This window comes from Corythoichthys intestinalis, chromosome 8 (genome assembly GCF_030265065.1).
Source record: "Corythoichthys intestinalis isolate RoL2023-P3 chromosome 8, ASM3026506v1, whole genome shotgun sequence".
NCBI lineage: Eukaryota > Metazoa > Chordata > Actinopteri > Syngnathiformes > Syngnathidae > Corythoichthys > Corythoichthys intestinalis.
The window spans coordinates 44381438-44403592 of NC_080402.1; the positions used below are offsets into that span (position 1 = coordinate 44381438).

General features: G+C 38.1%; 1 protein-coding gene across 1 annotated transcript in view; it reads right to left on the reverse strand.

The window, feature by feature from the left end:
* The window catches only part of LOC130920722 (noelin-2-like), a 44374-nt gene that overhangs the window by 17011 nt on the left and 5208 nt on the right, over positions 1 to 22155 (reverse strand). The window contains exon 3 of the mRNA XM_057844117.1: positions 18282 to 18437. Coding sequence (XP_057700100.1) covers positions 18282 to 18437 — 156 coding nt within the window. The remainder of the gene's footprint in view (positions 1 to 18281; positions 18438 to 22155) is intronic.

Below are 22155 nucleotides of genomic sequence, written 5' to 3' on the forward strand. Positions count from 1 at the left end.
AACTCATCTTCTTCAAAGAAGAAACCTTTTCGCCAATCTGGTGTCTCACAAACGCAATCAGTTAATCGCATTGAGGTGCGTCTCATTTCAGCAGAAACCTCATTGGTTAAAGTGCGTATGACACCAAAAAGCATGTTTATTTCATATTTCACGCTGTGTTTTATGCTCCTGAATGAAATGGACTGCTTGGATGTGTGTGGAAGCGATCGTTTTATATATTCAATTTTTGACTCCCGCACCATGAAAATGAGTGACCTCCGGCTCCAGTCTCTGGTTTAGGACAAAGGCGAATGTGACGTTACCAGGGTCAGCACCTCACAATACAGTATTGCTTTATAGCATGCAGATGGACTGCGAGTCATCATATTTTGCGGATCAATTCGTTTATATTTCGCATCACGCCAGCCAAACAGCTGCAGAAAAATGTTGCTGCACCAGGGAGAGGCGTGTTAGCCTTTTTAGGGTTTCAAAAGTTCCCATTCACCAGCGGATATTGGCCAAAACAAGCCCTACTACTGTGGGAACATTGGACTTACGAGTAAGTGAGTAAACATTGTGTTTTGTATTATGTCAAATACTGGGATCATTTTAATACGGAGGTGGCTTGCATTTTGTGGCTGACATGCTCCTTGTCCACTCGGCCGACGACCGGTGGCTTATCGCACATCCCCCCGCCGGGAGAGCACTATACTTGGCTTATTGCCCTCTTCATGTGCCCGGTGTTCTGTCAAATTTTGTACCCTATCAGAAATTGTAACTTTGTTTTAAAAATGGCCTCGAATACAGCGATTACAAAGTAAACACTACAAACTTTCATTAAATAAAGGACTATTTACTTATTTTTGATCATGGATGGGCATGTAGAAAAGCTCTCCTCGGACACATTCTGCCATGTTAGCTGCACAACAACTGCAGCCGCTCTCTTATGACTCTCTCGCTGTTTACATCTTCGCCGTGTAGTAAATCATTATTTTGCCATATTCGTGTTGACCATGTGACAGCTAAGCACTCCTCCGACGTCTGCCGGATTTTCTGGCGTTCATTGTCCAGCTGGTTCTCCGCAAAGGAGCCTTCTGCCCTCAGCAGGGGAACGACGAGCTCTAACTTGCTTGCTGCCGGGCGGGTTGCCGATCGGCGAAGACAATCGACAACCCCGCCGCCGTGTGAAAATATCCGGGCTAGTTATGTGTGATTTTTCGCTTCGAAGACTTTTAAACATTACTCGGTTTGGGTTAGCATGTCGGCTAGCCGTCACGCCTCTTGGTTTGTTTACATTCTCCGATGCCGGGTCAGGGAAATGACAAAATATCATTCGGGAGGTGCGACAGTAAAGGTGAAGTCGACAGTTTTGACCATTATGGAGTAATTTTGCCATGTCGTACTGAATAAATGCATTTTTAGTATTTCATATTCCATTTAGCACAAAACTGTTGTCATGACCATACCATTTATTTAGCTATAGGGGAATATACTTGGATAAAAAGAATATCCTGTAAAAATATTGGAGTAGAGAGACTGGAACAATGACATTTTGCGGCTCTCTTCGTCGCATTTTCCTCGTTCTGAATAAATTTCCCCTCAATGGGCTGAATAGTAAAACAGATGAAACCATTCTCCGGCCGACGTCATCCATCTGTTGGTGGCGCTAGAGCCCTATAATGGTAGGTGTGGCTAGCCAGCAGATTAAAAGACTACCGGTAATTTCTCATCATATGCGTGTTGCCAAATTGTTATATATAGTCGAATCATCTCAAAATATGATTCAAATTCACATAATAATGCTATTTAAGACTTTTTTTTTCCTGTCGTACTCACTTTTAACTGTGCTGGATCAGTTGGAAAGAAAATCAGAACCCACTACGGCTGTTGAGGACCGGTTTGCCAACCCGGGGTGAGACCAATGAGAGCTCGAGGATTCATGGTCAGGGTTTAGTTTCGCGTAAATTGGGATGTTCCAAATTGTTGTCCAAATGTTCCAAATTTATGAATTATGTTCAATGAACTATAGATAGCATGATGATAAGAATATGCAAAAGCCATATTCCTGATTTGTTTTATTTTATGTAATATTACCCCTTGCAACTAGTGGCTGTAAATTGTGTGTTTTTCTGACCTGGAGTAAGACCCTATTGGCCAGGGGTCCCCAAACTATTAAACATCGGGCCACAGTGGGTGCCCGATTTCTTTCCAAGAAAATAGGACAACACCTTTGCACCAATCTGGTGTCTTACAAGTGTAATCAGTTGATTGTAGTCTTGTGCTGCTTGTTTTAGCAGAAACCTAATTGGTTAAACAAACAAAAACCAGGACCCGGAGCGGCTCTTGAGGACCGGGTTAGGCACCCCTTGCATATGCGTTTATACAGGGAGTCCTCGTATTACGAACACTTTCTGTTCCTATGCTGGCGATGTAATTTGAATTTTTACGTAAGTTGGATTTAACCGTTAAAGTCAAAATTTACGGTGAAATACTTTATATTTGAATAAAAACGAAAATACTTGGCGTGCGACGTGGAGAAGAGAGACAGGCTGTTCTAACACTTGCTGTTGTTTTAACACTTGTGCCCCCATACACAACAAGAGTCCCAGAAACAGTGTGCTTTAATGAATTGAGCACACATGAAATAACAAGGGCAACCACCACTTACAGTCATGATTGCCCAAACAATTCATCATCCATTTCAGCAGAACAGATACTTAACAGTGGCTAGAATACTTTAATGAATCGGGTTGCATGTATTTTTCAAGTTGCAACGTTGATGTGTGGAGTGTTGGGTCTAAAATGCTGTCCCTAAACGCACAGTGTGACTGGCTGGAAAGAGAGAGGGAGGAATGAACAAGTTGGCGGGAGCCCGAAGGCTGTTGTTTTGTTTTGTTTTCTTTTGGTGTCAGCTACAGCTTATAGTAGTTGTGTTCCATGCTTTCAGTGACAGATAAACCACTAAAAACCCTAACGAAGTTTGGGTTGTCCTTGTAGAAGATACAAAACATTAGAATTAAAAAAAAACAAAAAAAAGATGCTGTACTTGCCATTACTGCTGAGAGGTGGATAGAGAAAAAAGAGGGGAAGCTCTGAAAGCCATTGCTGAGGAAGCAATGTAGCAGGGGCGGAACTTAGACTTGGGGGAGGGGGGGGGGGGGGGATCGACTACTAATGAAGACACAGGTGTTGTTGAAATGTGGATTAGGTGAAATACATTTAGATTCAGGGTTGAGGTTAGGATTTGAGATTTAGGGGCCGTTTACACAGTAATCCTCTGAGAATACCACACATTTCATGTTTGCATTTACATGGTTCTGTCTTGGTGCCATCTCCATTCGAATGATGTCGCAATTCCGTGTGAAAACAATGAAGTATTCATGCCAGGCTGTGGGGGGCAGTGCAATTTTACAATGATGCCCTTCTTTGACAACATCCTCCTCGCCCCGGAAGACAACATACCCGCCCACTCGAAGTAATGGCGTCTACGCATTTTTTCTTTTGCTTCAAAAGGCACAAAAACACGGACATAAAATATATTTAATAGGGCTGTCAAAATTATCGCCTTAACGGGCGGTAATTAATTTTTTTAATTAATCACGTTAAAATATTTGACGCATTTAACGCACATGCCCCGCTCAAACAGATTAAAATGACAGCACAGTGTAATGTCCACTTGTTACTTGTGTTTTTGGTATTTTGTCACCCTCTGCTGGCGCTTGGGTACGACTGATTTTATGGGTTTCAGCACCATGAGTGAGCATTGTGTAATTATTGACATCAACAATGGCGAGCTACTAGTTTATTTTTTGATTGAAAATTTTACAAATTTTATTAAAAAGTAGGGGTGTCAAACGATTAAAATTGTTAATTGAGTTAATTACAGCTTAAAAATTGATTAATCTTAATTAACCGCAATTAATCACAATTCAAACCTTCTATAAAATATGCCATATTTTTCTGTAAATTATTGTTGGAATGAAAAGATAAGACACAAGATGGATATATACATTCAACATACGTTACATAAGTACTGTATTTCTTTATTATAACAATAAATCAACAAGATGGCATTACCATTATTAACATTCTGTTAAAGCGATCCATGGATAGAAAGACAAAAGATATATTAAAACCCCTCTTCATGTTTTCGTTTTAATAAAATTTGTAAAATTTTCATTCAAAAAATAAACTAGTAGCCCGCCATTGTTGATGTCAATAATTACTTGCACAATGCTTATGGGTGCTAAAGCCTATAAAATCAGTCACACCCAAGCGGCAGCAGAGGGCGGCAAAAACTCTGAAAAACACAACAAGTACACTTTTCACTCTGCCGTCATTTTATTGTTTGAGCGGGGCATTTGTGCGTTAATTGCGTCAAATATTTTAACGGGAATAATTTAAAAAATTAATTACCACTCGTTAACGCGATAATTTTGACAGCCCTAATCAAAACAAAAACATTAAGAGGGGTTTTAATATAAAATTTCTATAACTTGTACTAACATTTATCTTTTAAGAACTACAATCCATAACTACTATCCATGGATCGCTTTAAGAGAATGTTAATAATTTTAATGCCATCTTGTTGATTTATTGTTATAATAAACAAATAAAGTATTTATGTACCGTATGTTGAATGTATATAACCGTCTTGTGTCTTATCTTTCCATTCCAACAATAATTTACAGAAAAATATGGCATATTTTATAAATGGTTTGAATTGCGATTAATTACGATTAATTAATTTTTAAGCTGTAAAAACTCGATTAAAACTTTTAATCGTTTGACAGCCCTAATATTTAAATTATAAATATTATAAAGTAAAGTAGATTAAAGCTGACATTCCACCATATTTGCTGTTTTGAATGTATAGTAGCAGCGACTGTGCATGACCAAAGTTCCATGTGCGAGTGCTGACATCATCGAAGCGAGAGCGTTCCATTTATATGCTTGCGTAGCAATCCCCGCAATCGAATCATTCCTCTTTAGGGGCCGGAATCAAAAGTTTGCGTCTTCGCCTTCCGTTTTTGCCGTTACCGTGTAAAGGCGAGGCCATTCCGCAACACATTCGTTGCGTCTTAGTGTCGCAGTGTCACCATGTAAATGGCCCCTTAGAATGAGGGTTTAATTTGAGGAAAATGCCACCAAAGGGAAAAAAACCCAAAGACTAAGAAAAGCAGAAGCCTCTCAACTGGTTGCGTCTAGAAACAACTGATAGGAGGGAATAAGCTTCTTATGCTTGATGAGCAAAAAGGCTTATTTTCTGTCTTCATGTCAATTCAAGTGGTGCTTCAACAGTAGACGGATTACGCCTTAGTAAAAAAGCATTTCGATTTTCCACCCTCACATCTCTCATTTTTCTTTTCTCATACTGTACACTCAAAATTCTAGAAAAGGCACATAGTAAAACTAAGATGTTACTAGAACAGAACCTACTTCAGCTTCAAACTACCTCAAAATCGCACAAGATTGTGTGAAATTGGAGAAAAACTGGTTTGCTCCTCATTTACAGGCTTACAGGATGCGACAAAAGACATTTCACTTTTTACCATGAAAAGCAACAACAAAAGGCAAAATTATTTGTATTATTTTTTTTTTGTTTCACACTCTTGTATTTTTTTTGTGTGATGATTCATGTTTTAGTTTTAACCTTTCAAATTATTGATTATGTTAATGCAACTAAACAGGCTGAACTGTGAACACTATCTCTATGTCTGTAAATATAAAAACATTAAACATCAAATTCGACCCTTTTAAAAAATGCTGCCCAAATGAGAAGAAACTTGAACAGGAATTTGCTTAGACATTAGTTTGCTAACTTAGCTAGCTAGCAGTTTGAATTTGGAAAAATTGCTTTATCATCTAATCTAATATCATCTAATATCATTAATTAATGTGTTAGGTGCATGCACATGTAAAACTCGTTGGGTTTGGTACTTAAGCAGGGTCAAGAATAGGGGTGTGTATTGGCTCATATCTGGTGATACGATTCATATCCCAATTCACATGTCACGATTCGATCCGATTAATCCTGATACTACACATTAAGACGATTATTGCGATATTTATATATTACTTTAGAAAAAAACAACCCTTCATCAGCAGATTGCAAGGCAAGGCTGCCCGCGCTCTAAACTAGTGGACAGGAGTAGACGTGCAGCCACTGCATTGTTTATTTCCACCAAAAACACATGTAAGGATCAATTTTGAATCAGTACGAGAATTGCCTGAAGTAATATTGCGATATATTTCAGAATCAATTTTATTGTTAAGAACCACTGATATAAATGTAACCTTTTAGACACAAATTCATCCTACAATTTATTTTTCCTCAAGAAAAAAACAACTTCTTTTTAGATTGGATCTCATTTGATGTTGTCTGTTGATTCAATTCTATCTTCCGTCACTTTTAATCCTCTATCTTGTCTCTGCCGGGAGGTGCAAAAGTACCGCCAAGCGAGGAGCCGTGGTGGCTGAAAAGAAAAAGCCCCAAAAGTCCCATCTGCTTGGCACAGGATAATCCCGGAGGAGTCTTGCTGTGCAGCACTCAGGCTATGAGTTGTGCAACAAGACCGCTTTATTTTTCATGACTACACTGAGTTGACTGCTCAGATTTTCTAAGTAGGGCTGAATTGAGGCCAACTGGATTCGGATGGAGAAAGTTGAAGATGTTTGGGTGTCTCTGTGGACTTGTTATTCAGGTCTTTCTTTTGTTTGCGTTCTCCATTGTTGGGGATTATTTGCAATTATCTCCCTGGAGATAAACGATGCAGATCATCACAGTCGTCTTCTAGATCCGATAAAGCAGAGCTTCTCAAAAGTGTTGGGCCAACACTACTGTAGTTGTTCAGAACTCATTCGTTGAAGTCCGCATGGTTTAGTTCCAGCCACTGACACTGAACTGTCCTTTATGTGTTTGAAAAAAAATGTACGCTATATCTGTGAAAGTGTCTTGGATATTAAAAAACATTTGTATTGTTGGCTTTAAACATGTATATTGTATGTTGTTGAAAATATGATTGTAAACACTTGGTGAAGTTCACAAAAGATGTACATCCGGTTTGCAGAAGATGCTTTGGAAAATTTATTACGAGAAATGAACGTTAGGTTGTCCGAACGTTAAATAATCTTTGATGTTCACTAATCTGCACTATGTTAGAAAATGAACTAATTGCGATTTTTTGATTTCAATTTCAATTTGAATCACAATTTGCTTCAACCCAAGCTTCAGTGCAAAATATAGGATATCGTCATATTAAAAAACATAATACCTAGGGATGGGAATCGAAATCCGACTCCAATTCAGAACCGGTTCCGAGTGTTTCGAGGCCTCGACATCACAATGAAAAAGCCTTAACGATCCCTTTAACGATCCCTAAAGACGCATATTGCGTCGTGACGTGTCTTGTTGTCCAGACGCATCAAACTAGCATGGCGCCAAGAACCACTCGCTCCAAAGTTTGGCTACACTTCACCAGGAAAAAGGGTGAAAATGAAAGGTTACGATAGTTTAGCACGAGCGTTGCCGCCGTAAACATAACAATGACGTAGGTTCGAACGCTCGAAAGTGTGTCTTCACTTCACGAGGAAAAATTACAACAAAGCGACTTGCAGTCATTGCGAGATGGAAATAACTGCATCGGGAGGGAATAGACTGCACTGTCCTCACCGAGACGCGAAGGCTCAGTCCTGGCTATTCAGCTAGCTAAACTCCCAAATGACGATGCAGAAGACGTTGGTATAATTTGCTGACTTTATTCAACCATCACTTGAAACTAAAAATAGAAATGAAACAAATCAATTTCGTCCCCAATAACAAACAGGTTCGCATCAACGTAAATCAGTGATGATTAGCTGCTAGCACAGTCATAACAAACAGTTAGCATGTGTTCGCTAGCATTAGCACATCGTTTAAACCACTACACAACTGGATTTAAGTGTCCGATCGCGAGTGGAAACACACAACAACAACACAGAAGATGATACATACAGGCGTTGGCTCTGTGGATATTTTACAAACATTAACAAAGAACGTAGGCTCGTGGCAGTGTTTCCCTTTCTCACTAACTCGCTCACTGGCTTGGATGCGGCATTTCTTCTTCTTCGTGTGAGGAAGCGCAAGGGCGCCACCACTTGAGCGTGAAAGCGCCATAAAAACTAAAAGGCATGCATTTCAATATACTGGTAAATAAAAACAGGGGTCCCCAAACTACGGCCCGTGGCTTCATATTTGGTCCGGCCCCCTGAACAATGCCAGAGAGCATTTTGAAATTTTTTTGTTTTTTTCTCCCTCAGTAGTGTTATTTATTTCCTGGCCTTTTTCAGTGAATAACTCAGAGAGGGTTATTTGGTTATTATCTATTTAATTAATAGTGCTATTATTATTTATTATTATTATATTATATTATTATTTTTATTTTATTTACTTTTGTTCCGTGAAGAATCCACAGAGGGTTATTTGATTGTGGCTTTCTGAAAAACAATAATTTTTTTACATTTCGCACTCCTGCAATCGTCACACTTTTTCTGTTACAAACTGACCCCGGCCTCTCATCAGAGAAGGGAAAAGTTATTTGGCCCTCACAGGAAAAAGTTTGGGGACATTGTCAAAGGCAGAACAACGACCTATATGCCAAAATATACCAATATTTTTTATTTCTATTAGAAAAATGTATCAGTAAAATGTTACACATTCGTGTGCATTTGCCACTTATTGCCACAGTTAACATTGAGGCTTTGGGCCTCTTTTGACATCGTTGTGAGTTTGTAAGGTTGTGACTTCTGATTAAACAAACTTGATGCCAATCAAAATGTTTGTTCTTCTTTTTCCCGAAATTAGAATCGATAAGAGAATCGATAAAGAATCGAATCGTTAAGCAATATCGATAATGGAATCAGAATCGTAAAAATCGTATCAATTCCCATCCCTAATAATACCATTAATGTATTTCATAAGATACAACTATAATCAGGTAAGGACACTAAAGTGACCGTGTAAGGTTGTCCTTTTAAGTTTTTTTTTTTTTTTTTCAAACTTAGTTCCATAAAGTAACAAAGGATAATAATTTGCATCCCCTAGTTGACATTAGACATGAACTGATTATCAGTTTCAAGGTATACCATGGTATGAAAACGTCACGGTTTCAAAACCGCAAACATTTTCCGTCATACCGTCCTGATGATATTAGCTATTTTCTATGTCCCAAAAATGCAGGGAAAAATCCATCACTTGCAGCTGAAAGGCTCAACCTTCCCCCACCGGTTGTTGCCAGGTGTCAGTGAGTCAACTGTGCTACACGATGGCTGGAGGAGGTGAAACTCCTGAACTTTTCCCCCTTCGGAGAAAACAAAATCGCTGGTACGGGAATACTTCGGCCACAGAAAAGTTACAGACGGCTGCGGCTTAGAGGAGGAGGGCCAACCGATATGTAAAGCATGTTTGCAGAGGGTGGCTGTGGAGGAGGCAATACCTCCAATATGATTTTGCATCTATACAAAATTAAAGTTTAGTAAACACTATCATGAACGTTTCCCACCAGCTAAAAGCGTTAACTCCAGCGTGTTTAGTGTGTCTAGCGGTAATAAAACATGTGGTGTTTTTTCTCTGGCAACTGTCTGTTAGAAAGAGGGTGTGTGATAATATACACATAAGAGTCATACACACGTACGTGCTTCTTATGGAAAATAATTCAATTATTTTTGTTCTGATGGTAATAATGTTGAGCTATGGCAGTGGGTTTAGGCTTACCTAAAGGACTGCATTTATTTGAATTTTATTTAGAATATTTCATTTTTTGTTATTTTTTAAATTGATTTTAACTTAACATTATATTTATGTTCCAATTTGCTAATATGTTTTGAAAAATAAAACTCTGTTCAATGGAAAAAAGTCCCCCCCCCCCCCCCCCCCCCCAGATATCTCAAAATAACACATTTTAGAGCTGTAATTGCAATACCGTGATACCATGAAACCGTGACATTTTGGCTTTAGGTTATCATACTATCAGAATCTCATACCGGCACATGCCTAGTTGACATTCAAATCATGGTATTTGTGTTGACCACACATATTTTGTGGTGGGCAATAGAAACCGAAATTGAAGGGTCGATTATAAGGAGGGTTTAAATAAAGAGTAATAATTTTTCAAAGAATGAAAAAAAAGCACGCAAATTTAAAAAAGTAATGAGTAATCAAATGAAAATATTTTTAAAGGTCCCTCTAAACAAACAAACAAACAAAAAACAAACAAACAAACAAACAACACAATTTGTAATGAAGTAAAAGGGAAAAAAATCGAATAAAACCATAACTTCAAATGAGTGTGGCCTGTGTGTATTTTTGCTCTTGGAATTTTATTTATGTATTTCTTTATTGTTTCATTTGATTAATCTCTTGTGTTCTCACATAATTTAACTCAATGGCTGTCATTGACAGCAATAGACTTCCAATCCATTTTACTGCATTGCCATCAGTAGTTTGAGTTTTTAATATCAATTTTGCTCTTTTACTAGTATCTACCACAACACATCTGTGACCTAGGCTGGCAGTGAATAAGTTAAGCACATGATAACTTTTGAAAACATGTCCACTGTAGTGACAACTGTCCCTGAAAGGGTTAAAAGAAATATATTAGGATTAAGACTCGAAATTTTCTTGAATATTTATAAAAGCACGTACGTTAGATTCCACCAAAACAAAGATAGGAGAATACATGTCCGTTAGGTTAAGACTGAAGTTAACAGCCTAAGAAGACGAAGCAGCTGGCGCATGCTGTATTTATATTCAACAACTTAAATAATCAATAACTACGTTCTATTTTTGGCAACATTGTGGGAGGAGTGTGGTGGGAGTTGGAGCTGGTATCACATGGGGTTCCTCTCAGCAGGGGTTCCGGATGAAAGGAAGGAATTAGAAGAGGTTGGCCGTAGGCACAGTCAAATGAAGATGAGGAAGTATTAGCAAGTAAAATCAAGTCACGTTTGTTTTTTTGTTTTTTGATATATCATTCCACACTCCCTCTTTAAGTCCAAGAATATGCTGCTTAAGAAATTTGACAAGATGTCAGGGCTCACGCTCTCTACACTGAATATTGATTCTTTTTCTTTGATTTTTTTTTCTTTTCTTACTCATCTCAGCCAACAAGTCCAGATGTTACTTCTCAATTACAATGTCAAATTATAGTTGTTTCATTGCATTACTTAGGAAATGAGAACTGAATGTTTTTTTTCCCAATCATTGGTAATGACTTAGTTTCCTAGGTACCTAACACAGAATGTGTTTTTAAAAATTTTTTTTTTATATCAAAGACAAATTCGAGACATGGAGAAATCCATGTTTGGTTATGTGTTTTTTTTGTTTTTTTTTCTTTCTTTCTTTTTTTTTTTTTTTAAAAACAATTATGTCAGATTGGTAAAAAAATTTGATACTTTATATGCCTGACATGTTGTAGTTTGCTTGATAACAAAGCAAAGTGTTTGATTTGTTCACAAATACACACAGTAGGTTTGTTAAAGACTTGGAGGTAATGTGATCAAGCAAAGCAGTTGGAAATAGCTCCAGCTGCACCAAACAGTAGATATAAATCTCTGTATTCGATGGAAAAAACAAGAGTGAGATGAAGATGAATGTGAAATTGTATTATTAATGTTGACTTGAGAAAGTAAAGCATAGGGAATGCTTCTATAGTTGGCTCTCTGCTTTTTTTCCTTTTTACTGAGATGATGCCGCGTGTCCTAAAAAACATGAAGCGCTTTAAACTCTGCAGGCACACATCTAAGCAGGGAACCATCCGAAAAATGTAGCTGTGAAACTGATGAGTTGGTCTATGCCGCAAATGAACGCCAAATGAAGCTCACAGAAGGCATTGCATACAATAGTCCTGCATATTTGACCATGTCGGGATATTTATGGTGAGTGCAAGCGATTCGCGTCATGACGTAGATCACTTTCAAGTCCATATTGCTTTACTGATCAGAGTGTCAAATTGTGCCAAGGCAAAGCCCAGAACAGTTTTCTTTCTGCATGGTTTAAAGTGAACTTAGATGTGATCGCATTTTACTGTGTTCTCTTTAATGATCTACAAAAACATGTACAGTGGGGCAAATAAATATTTAGTCAACCACCAATTGTGCAAGTTCTCCTACTTGAAAAGATTAGAGAGGCCTGTAATTGTCAACATGGGAAAACCTCAACCATGAGAGACAATGTGGGGGAAAAAACAGAAAATCACATTGTTTGATTTTTAAAGTATTTATTTCCAAATTAGAGTGGAAAATAAGTATTTGGTCACCTACAAACAAGCAAGATTTCTGGCTGTCAAAGAGGTCTAACTTCTTCTAACGAGGTCTAACGAGGCTCCATTCGTTACCTGTATTAATGGCACCTGTTTTAACTCATTATCGGTATAAAATACACCTGTCCACAAACTCAGTCAGTCACACTCCAAACTCCACTATGGCCAAGACCAAAGAACTGTCGAAGGACACCAGAGACAAAATTGTAGACCTGAACCAGGCTGGGAAGACTGAATCTGCAATAGGTAAAACGCTTGGTGTAAAGAAATCAACTGTGGGAGCAATTATTAGAAAATGGAAGACATACAAGACCACTGATAATCTCCGTGGCGTCAAAATGATAACAAAAAGGGTGAGCAAAAATCCCAGAACCACATGGGGGGACCTAGTGAATGAACTACAGAGCACTGGGACCACAGTAACAAAGGCTACTATCAGTAACACAATGCGCCGCCATGGACTCAAATCCTGCACTGCCAGACGTGTCCCCCTGCTGAAGCCAGTACACGTCCAGGCCCGTCTGCGATTCGCTAGAGAGCATTTGGATGATCCAGAAGAGGACTGGGAGAATGTGTTATGGTCAGATAAAACCAAAATAGAACTTTTGGTAGAAACACAGGTTCTCGTGTTTGGAGGAGAAAGAATACTGAATTGCATCCGAAGAACACCATACCCACTGTGAAGCATGGGGGTGAAAACATCATGCTTTGGGCTGTTTTTCTGCAAAGGGACCAGGATGACTGATCTGTGTAAAGGAAAGAATGAATGGGGCCATGTATCGAGAGATTTTGAGTGAAAACCTCCTTCCATCAGCAAGGGCATTGAAGATGAGACGTGGCTGGGTCTTTCAGCATGACAATGATCCCAAACACACAGCCAGGGAAACAAAGGCGTGGCTTCGTAAGAAGCATTTCAAGATCCTGGAGTGGCCTATCCAGTCGCCAGATCTCAACCCCACAGAAAATCTGTGGAAGGAGTTGAAAGTCCGTGTTGTCAGACGACAGCCCCAAAACATCACTGCTCTAGAGGAGATCTGCATGGAGGAATGGGCCAAAATACCAGCAACAGTGTGTGAAAAGCTTGTGAAGAGTTATAGAAAATGTTTGGCCTCCGTTATTGCCAACAAAGGGTACATAACAAAGTATTGAAATGAACTTTTGGTATCGACCAAATACTTATTTTCTACCATGATTTGCAAATAAATTCTTTAAAAATCAAACAATGTGATTTTCTTTTTTTTTTTTTTTTTTTTTTTCATATTCTGTCTCTCATGGTTGAGGTTTACTCATGTTGACAATTACAGGCCTCTCTAATACAGTATTTTCAAGTGGGAGAACTTGCACAATTAGTGGTTGACTAAATACTTATTTGCCCCACTGTATACGAGGAATACATCATAATTTTGAGGGTAATGGTAATAAAAAATCTTAAAACAACAACAACAACAACAACAACAACAACAAAGTTTGTAAAAGGTCATTGATGTCCACAAAAAAGTTTTTCTTTTTAAAAAAAAAAAAAAAATCTAATTCCAACTATTATAAAGTACAGTTTTTCATAAATACACAGCAAATTTATATCGTCTTATCAGATTATTTTTCTTAAATCTAGTTGAATAATTTTCTCCATCTTGTTTTAAGTGTTAAAGACTAGTTAACAGATTAATGCATCGGAGTATGCGGCTTACTTTAATATTTCTTTTTGTTCTTCTAACCACATACATCTAAACGTTTTTTTGTAATTTTTCACCTAAATCAAGAAAAAAAAAAATTCAAATAATGTTTTGAACAATATCTATTCTTGAATTAAGAACATTCTGACAAACAAGCTTTTTTTTGGATTAAATAGACAAATTTATTGCTTAAAATAATTTTGTTAAGCTTATTTCCAGCTAGCTATTTTTCTTATTTTAAGAAATTTAAAGTGAGTAAAATTTGCTTGGCGCTGTGGCAGACAATTTCACTTACCGTACTTAGATTTACACTGAAAATAATGGAATTGAACTCGTTTTTAAGGAGGCGTATTTTTGCAGTGTATTTGTGGAAAATATGCAAAGTCTTCTTTCCTTTTTATCTAAATTATGTCAAACAATATTTAGAGTTTTGATTTGATTAAAAAAAAAAAAAAACATAAATAAAAGGATCAACATTTGGACTCAAGTGTTTTTCTTTAGACAGAGATGATATGTATTTTTAATTTTCCTTCAAAAAAAAAAATCTAGGAATTTAGTTTTACCTAATCTAATGTACATATTATTATCGAGCATCATAAACAATTTAGTCTTCAAATGAACATAACACAACAAACTCTAGATAAACATTGTTGACCATTACAATGTTACACTGGATGGACTATGAAATACTAATATTGGTCTACAAAAACTTTATGGCCTTGGACCAAAATACATGCTTGGTTTGTTTGACCCCGATGAGGCATCTAGAACTGTCATCTGGAACCGGTCTGCTGTGTGTTCCAAGAACAACAGTCAAGCAGGGTGGGGCAGCATTCAGTTACTATGCTCCTCACCACTGGAACAAGTTACCTGAAGCTCCACACCGTATTCATAACTGTCCATATACAGTGATCCCTCGCTACTTCGTGCTTCAAACTTCGCACCATCAGTCCATCGCAGACTTTTTTTTCATAAAAAAATAAAAAATAAAATAAAAAAAATAAAAAAATACAGACGAGCCGTCGTGAGCTGATCACGTAGTATCACTCTCCCTCCTGCTGCTCTTTCTTGGTCAGGCAGTGCATTGGAGTTGCTTATTTAAGGTAACGATGATTGACGTTAAGGTCTGATGTTGCAACAGATGCTTGGAGGCCGAAGCTTCAAAGCGCCGCATGCAACAGTCATCATTTAATTTGTCAAACAGTTGCTGTGGCAACTCAATTTTGTGTAAGTGAGCAGCTTGAGCGGATTTGAGTGGACTCACTCAATGAAGCATTTAATAAAGACAGGAATTTTTCTACTTTATTCTTGTTTAGCAATAATTTGGTGGGACAATAGCATGTTTAAAATTCTCATAATTATTACATTTGGAGTGCTTAAAAACAATTTATTAAAGTATATATATACATAAAGATTTTGGGGAAAAAAGGGGAAAAACAAGTCTTATATGTATCTCTTTCCAGTGCTAATTTTGAATAAATACATTGTACACTATTTTTTTTTTTTTTGTTCTGGAGAGGGCACAACGCGGTTTTTCACTTATCGCGGTGGGTTCTGGTCCCCATTAACCCTTGAGAGTCGAAGGACGTGCCGGCGCGTCCTCAGCGCACGTCGTCTTTGAAGCGCCCTCACGTTTTAATTACGTCACCCACATGCCGTTGGTTGGTCTCGTTTTAAAGTGCGGAAGTTGCGGTTTACTCTCGTTATTATTTGAAGTCAATCGACCAACTAGAACGTGAAATATTGTCATTTAAGTTTTATAGTTTTATTGTCCTCTCAAAAAAACATTAAAACGCTGCATGGATCATTTGTTTATGTCTATATTTCCATCATTTCTTGTCCTTTTTTCAAAACGGAAGCTCCATGAAAAAAACACAAATCAAACGAACCCTTTCGAAGTCACAGTGGAAGCACAAAATGCGTTTTTTTTATAAATATAACTGCCGTGCGAGGTTCTACCGAACGAGAGGGAGGAGTGTTCTGAAGCAGCGAGGTGGCGAGCGATGGCCGTTTGGATCGAGCAGCGACTTTGTGTGACTTTGACAATGAACGGAAAACTAAATTTTGCGCAAGCAATTGTGCTTTTTGATCAATTTGAGGAAGAGGATGGTCCAAATTCGTCATCATCGTCTTCTTCGGAAGAGTCCTCGAGTGAAGATAGTGATGGATTTGAACACGTGGGTGACGCCATCGACGAGCAGAGGTAAGCCAACTCACTCTTTTTTTTTTTTTATGCTGAAAACGTTTCTTTTGAAAGTTTCTTTTGATATTGCAAGACAAAGTTAATTTTGATGCAATATAAGTGTGTGTTTGTGTATATAATAATAAAATGTGCATATCAGATCAAAGCCGTACGTGCACTGTGGGTATCCCAGGCAGGAATTTATAATTTGTGGTGTTCTTCTTTCTATATGAAGATTAGGGATGTAGCACATATTCAGCTATGGTATTCTTTCTATTGTCATACATATAGATTTCCATTATTATTTATTGCTGTATATATTTTTATTTTATACTTTATTATTTTCACAAATACTGACTTTTTTCATGTACATTTATAGTGACAATGACAGTAAAGTGAAATGAAAATGGAAGGGTGGAAGGATGGAAAGAGGACCGACACCCCATGGAAGTGTGAGCTGTGTGATGTAGCCCTGTGTCTAATTCCAGGACGAAACTGCTTTTCGGAGTGGCATGCCTGAAAAAAATTTAACTTGTTTATTGTAAATATTTTTGAAAATGCCCCCCCCCCCCCAATGTTATATATATATATATTTTCCCCACAATCAGTCTTCTCAATTTGTGTATATAAATGTGTGTTCAAGAAGCTTGATTGTGTGTACATAGTTTTCATCAGGTGATGGGCCGCAATACCTAAACTCATAAAGAGATGGCCTCTAAATACTTTTTGTGTTAGATGGTATATATTTTTTCACTGTTCTTCACTGTTTGGTCTGCTGTATATAACCTGTTTTGACTAGAGCATGCATAAAGGCAAAAAACGCCTATGGCTATACCTGTTGTTTATGTTGAATTGTCAAATATAAGACTATTTATTCAAAAATTTTTTGGTTGAATGTTCATCCTAACATGTTGAATAAATATTACAAAGTTTCAAAACGGTTCGTTACGCATGTTTGGTTGTCAATTGGACAACAATATTAAAAATTTTGACAAAACGATTTTGGAATTTTTGGTGTTTTTGGGCCCAAAATGATAATTTATAATTGGTCAGTGAAGGAAACAAAAGTTTGGACATGAAGTTCAAGGTGTCACAAAAAAAGGGACCAAACCAGGCCATCGTAAACAATTCTTTCTTTGAAATATAAAGGCAACTTCAAAGGCATGCAAAATCAGACAAAATAGGCCCAGACCTTAAAGGGTTAACCACGAAAACAAGGGATCAATGTACGTCAAATTTAGTTATATGACTTCATTCTTTTTTTGTTTTGGTTTTATTTTAATTTCTTGCTTGAATTGTTTTTCTTGTAATTGTCTTGATGATTTGAAGTGTTTTTTTGTTTTTTTTTTATCTATCATTTTATTTGTGTTGTTTGATTTTTATTTGATGTAAAGCACTTTGAATTACCATGTGTTGAATTGTGCTATACAGATAAATCTGCCTCGGCTTGCCGTTTAATTTAATATATAGTACATATGTATTTTCATGGTAAACTAATATATAGTACATATGTATTTTCATGGTAAGAAAACTCAACAAATTGGTCTTCAACTAACCTAACATATATTTTGTGCATCTTACACTATTTAGAATCTTTAAGGAAACTAATGTAATAAATTTTGCATGAACATTTTACATAATTCAGGTTGACTAATCGTATTTCCTTGGAGTGGTAAATCACTCAACTAACTTTTGGTAAAATTTTATGTAACATCTCAAACCACTTTAGAATTTTCAATGAACTACCATTATGAACCTTAAATATTGTAGACGGGTAAAAATTGTTAACTAATCTAATGCACCAATTTTCCTAAATCATAAGAGACAAATTAGGCCCTTCAATTAGCTAACTGATTGGGTTTTACAGGAGGAATAAAAGCTGAGTGTCAACACTAAAAGTGCTAACCTTGCTTTGGTTTCATATGCCAACATTAATAATACAATTTCACATTGCTCTTCATCAGATTCTTGTTGTTTTTCTCTCTACCATGCAGAGCTCTCAATCTTCTACTTAGTGCAGTGATGCAGGTGTCAGCAAAGCGACAGGATCCACATGCTGCTTTATGTCCTCCCCCTCCTCTTTCCCCACTGCGTGAAATCAATTTGTTCATGTTGGAGCTTGTGTGCGTGCTTGTGTGTGTTTGTGTGTACCTGTAGACTCTTGGATGTCAGAGCGCGGGGACTGCTGGCATAGGAGTGCAGACGTCCATCCACACCTCGCAGGAGTGGTTCTGACTCGCGGAAGTGTCGCAGGTCCCTGGAGGTCCGAAGGTGTACCCCATCCATGGTCTGACTCACGTTCTGTACCTGAACCCGCAGGGTTAGGGTATTACATGCAGAGGTGGGTAGAATAGCCAAAGATTTGACTAAAGTAAAAGTAGCGTTACTTCTAAATAATATTATTCATTTAAAAGTAGTCATCCAAAAATTTACTCAAGTACAAGTAAAAAAGTATTTGCTGAAAAGGATACTCAAGTAATGAGTATCATTGTGAGCGACTGCTTCCAATGTCAGATTTTTTAAATGATGGTATATATTTTTTTCTCAGCACAATTTCATCATTTCAACCTGCTATTATTATACTGTATTATAACCTATTACATGACCATATTAGACCAAAAAGATGACACAAAAATCATTGAAATCAGACCAGAACAACACTATGAAACATCACCCGTCCAAACAGCACGAGTGCCCTCTAGTGGGGAAAAACATTGTTACCTCCAATGGTATAACGAAGTCATGTTGTTATTGTTGCGACGTCTCATTGATGAAACTGAGGCCACTTTTACACGACAACGATCTTACGCACTAACGTAAAAGTGCCGTTTTGCCGTTATTTTAATCCCGCGTTTACAAGACGATTATGTGTAGGGAAAACTGCGGGGACATGGAAGCGTAAAGGTGTATGAAACCTCCAATTGGACAATGTAGTATGCATTCTAAATCGCAATATGTAGGTGGCAGCACACTTTCGTCCTGGTCAAATAACAACATGGCGAACTGCTTCAAGCTTTAATTAGTTTTGTGGAAAGCAGTGAGGCAGTGAGGCTGTGTACAAGGTTGCTTCTTGAGACATGTTTTCATACACTGTCGGACTGTCCGCTTGCACTGACATCATAAGTATCTTCACCCCTTTCACTGACAGATATACAGGTAACTAAAGCCACCCAAACATTTACAGGTTTTCATATTTAATGAGGATAGTATGTAAACAATGACAGAAGGGGGAATAAGTAATTGAACCATCACATTTAATACTTTGTGCCCCCACACCCCACCGGCAGCAATGACTTCAACCAGATGCTTCCTGTAGCTACAGATCAGTCTGGCACATGGATCAGGACTAATGCTGTCTTTAGGTCAGGGGTGGCCAACCCTGCTCCTCGAGAGCCGCAATCCAGCTTATTTTCCATGTCTCCCTCCTCCGACACACCTGAATCAAATTATCAGGATTGTTATCAGGCAACTGCCGAGCTTGCTGATGAGCTGATCATTTGATTCCGGTCTGTTGATGGAGGGAGACATGCAAACAAGCTGGATTGCGCAAAAAGATACTTGGTCATTCCACAGAAGTTTTGGCAAAATATTTTGTGGACTGGTGAAACCACAGTTGAATTGTTTGGGAGCAACACACAACGTCATGTGTGGAGGAAAAATGGATAAGCTCACCAACTTCAACACCTCATCCCCACTGTGAAGCATGGTGGAAGGAGCATCATGATTTGGAGCTGTTTTGCTGCCTCAGGGCTTGAACAACTTGCAATCATTAATGGAAGAACGAATTCAAAAGTTTATCAGTATGTTTTGCAGGAAAACCTGAGACTGTGTGTCAGACAGTTGAAGCTTAAAAGAGGATGGGTGCCGCAACAAGACAATGATCCTAAACACAGAAGTAAATCAACTTCGGAATGGTTTCAGAAGAACAAAATACACGTTCTGTAGTGGCCAAGTCAATGTCAAGACTTGAACCCCATTGAGATGCTGTGGCATGACCTAAAGCAGGGGTGGTCAACCCTGGTCCTCGAGAGCCGCAATACAGCTTATTTTCCATGACTCCCTCCTCCAACACACCTGAATCAAATTATCAGGATTGTTATCAGGCAACTGCCGAGCTTGCTGATGAGCTGATCATTTGATCATTTGAGCATCTCAATGGGGTTCAAGTCTTGACATTGACTTGGCCACTACGGAACGTGTATTTTGTTCTTCTGAAACCATTCCGAAGTTGATTTACTTCTGTGTTTAGGATCATTGTCTTGTTGCAGCACCCGTCCTCTTTTAAGCTTCAACTGTCTGACAGACGGTCTCAGGTTTTCCTGCAAAACATTCTGATAAACTTTTAAATTAATTCTTCCATTAATGATTGCAAGTTGTTCAGATCCTGAGGCTGCAAAACAGCCCCAAATCATGATGCTCCTTCCACCATGCTTCACAGTGGGGATGAGGTGTTGAAGTTGGTGAGGTTATCCATTTTTCCTCCACACATGACATTGTGTGTTACTCCCAAACAATTCAACTTTGGTTTCACCAGTCCACAAAATATTTTGCCAAAACTTCTGTGGAATGGCCAAGTACCTTTTTGCGAACATTACATGAGCAACAATGTTTTTTTTAGACAGCAGTGACTTCCTCTGTGGAGTCCTCCCATGAACACCATTCTTGGCCATAGTTTTACATATAGTCTATGTGTGCACAGAGGTACTGGACTGTGCCAATTATTTCTGTAAGTCTTTAGCAGACACTCTAGGATTGTTTTTTTTTTTTTTAAACATCTCTGAGTATTCTGCGCTGAACTCTTGGGTGACGGCCACTCCTTGGGAAAGAAACAACAGTGCCAAACTCTCTCCATTTGTAGACAACTTATCTGACTGTCGATTGATGAACATCCAGACTTTTAGAGATGGTTTTGTATCTTTTCCCAGCTTTATACAAATCCACAATTCTTGATCGCAGATCTTCAGACAAGCTCTTTTGACCAAGCCACGATGCACATCAGACAATGCATCACATCAAGACAATTCTTACCAGATGTGTGTTTTATAGTGGGCAGGGTAGCTTTAAACCACTCATCAGTGATTGGGCACACACTCGTCTTAAAATGTTTGGTAAAAATTGGTTTCAACTGTTTTTTAAGTCTCTTTAGGCAGAGGGTTCACTTACTTTATCTTCCCTTTCTGTCATTGTTTGCATGCTATCCTCATTAAAATATGAATACCTGTAAATGTATGGGTGGGTTTAGTTAGAGCAGACACTGTTTTTACATCTGTGTGATTTTGACAAAGATCAGATTACATTAGATGGTGATTTTATGCAGAAATGTAAGAAATTCCAAAAGGTTCAGATACTTTTTCATTCCACTGCAGCAATATACAAAGTGTTTTTTTACTTCTGGGTGTTGTGAGCCATTTGCATTCGTGTTGTAGCAATTGGGGTTCGTTCTTTTGCCAATTTGCAATCGCGCTTTAGGAGTTGGGGATCATGTTGTGGCAGTTTGCATTCGTGCATTTTTTTTTTTTTTTTTTTTTTTGCATTTGTGTTGCGAGCAATTCATGTTGTGGCAATTGGGGTTTGTGATTTTGTAAACTTGCAGTCATGCTTTCGCAAGTGGGAGTCGTATCGTGCTCATTTGCATTTGTGCTTGTTTTCTTTTGCAAAGCATTTGCAATGGCGTCCCCCACGCAGGCTATTTTTAGACCGTGACGTCGCATTGTAAAGCGGAAGTAAAGCCGAAGTAGGACATTATAGACCCGCCCTCGCATAGACACAACGTAATTTGTGCTACTATTCTCCGGTAATCTTTCAAAAACGAACATGCCGACCACACATTGCTTTTTTGAAACTTGTAGAAACGACTCTAGACATTACGACACATGAAGGATGTTTTCTTCATACGTTTCCGTAAACCAAAAACTCGGGAGGAAAAAATGTGAAGACCGAATTAACTTGAGCGGACTTTAACGCCAGCTCGGTGAATCCATTCACATTTCATATGCAGTAAACATTATGTTGGGTTGGCATGGTC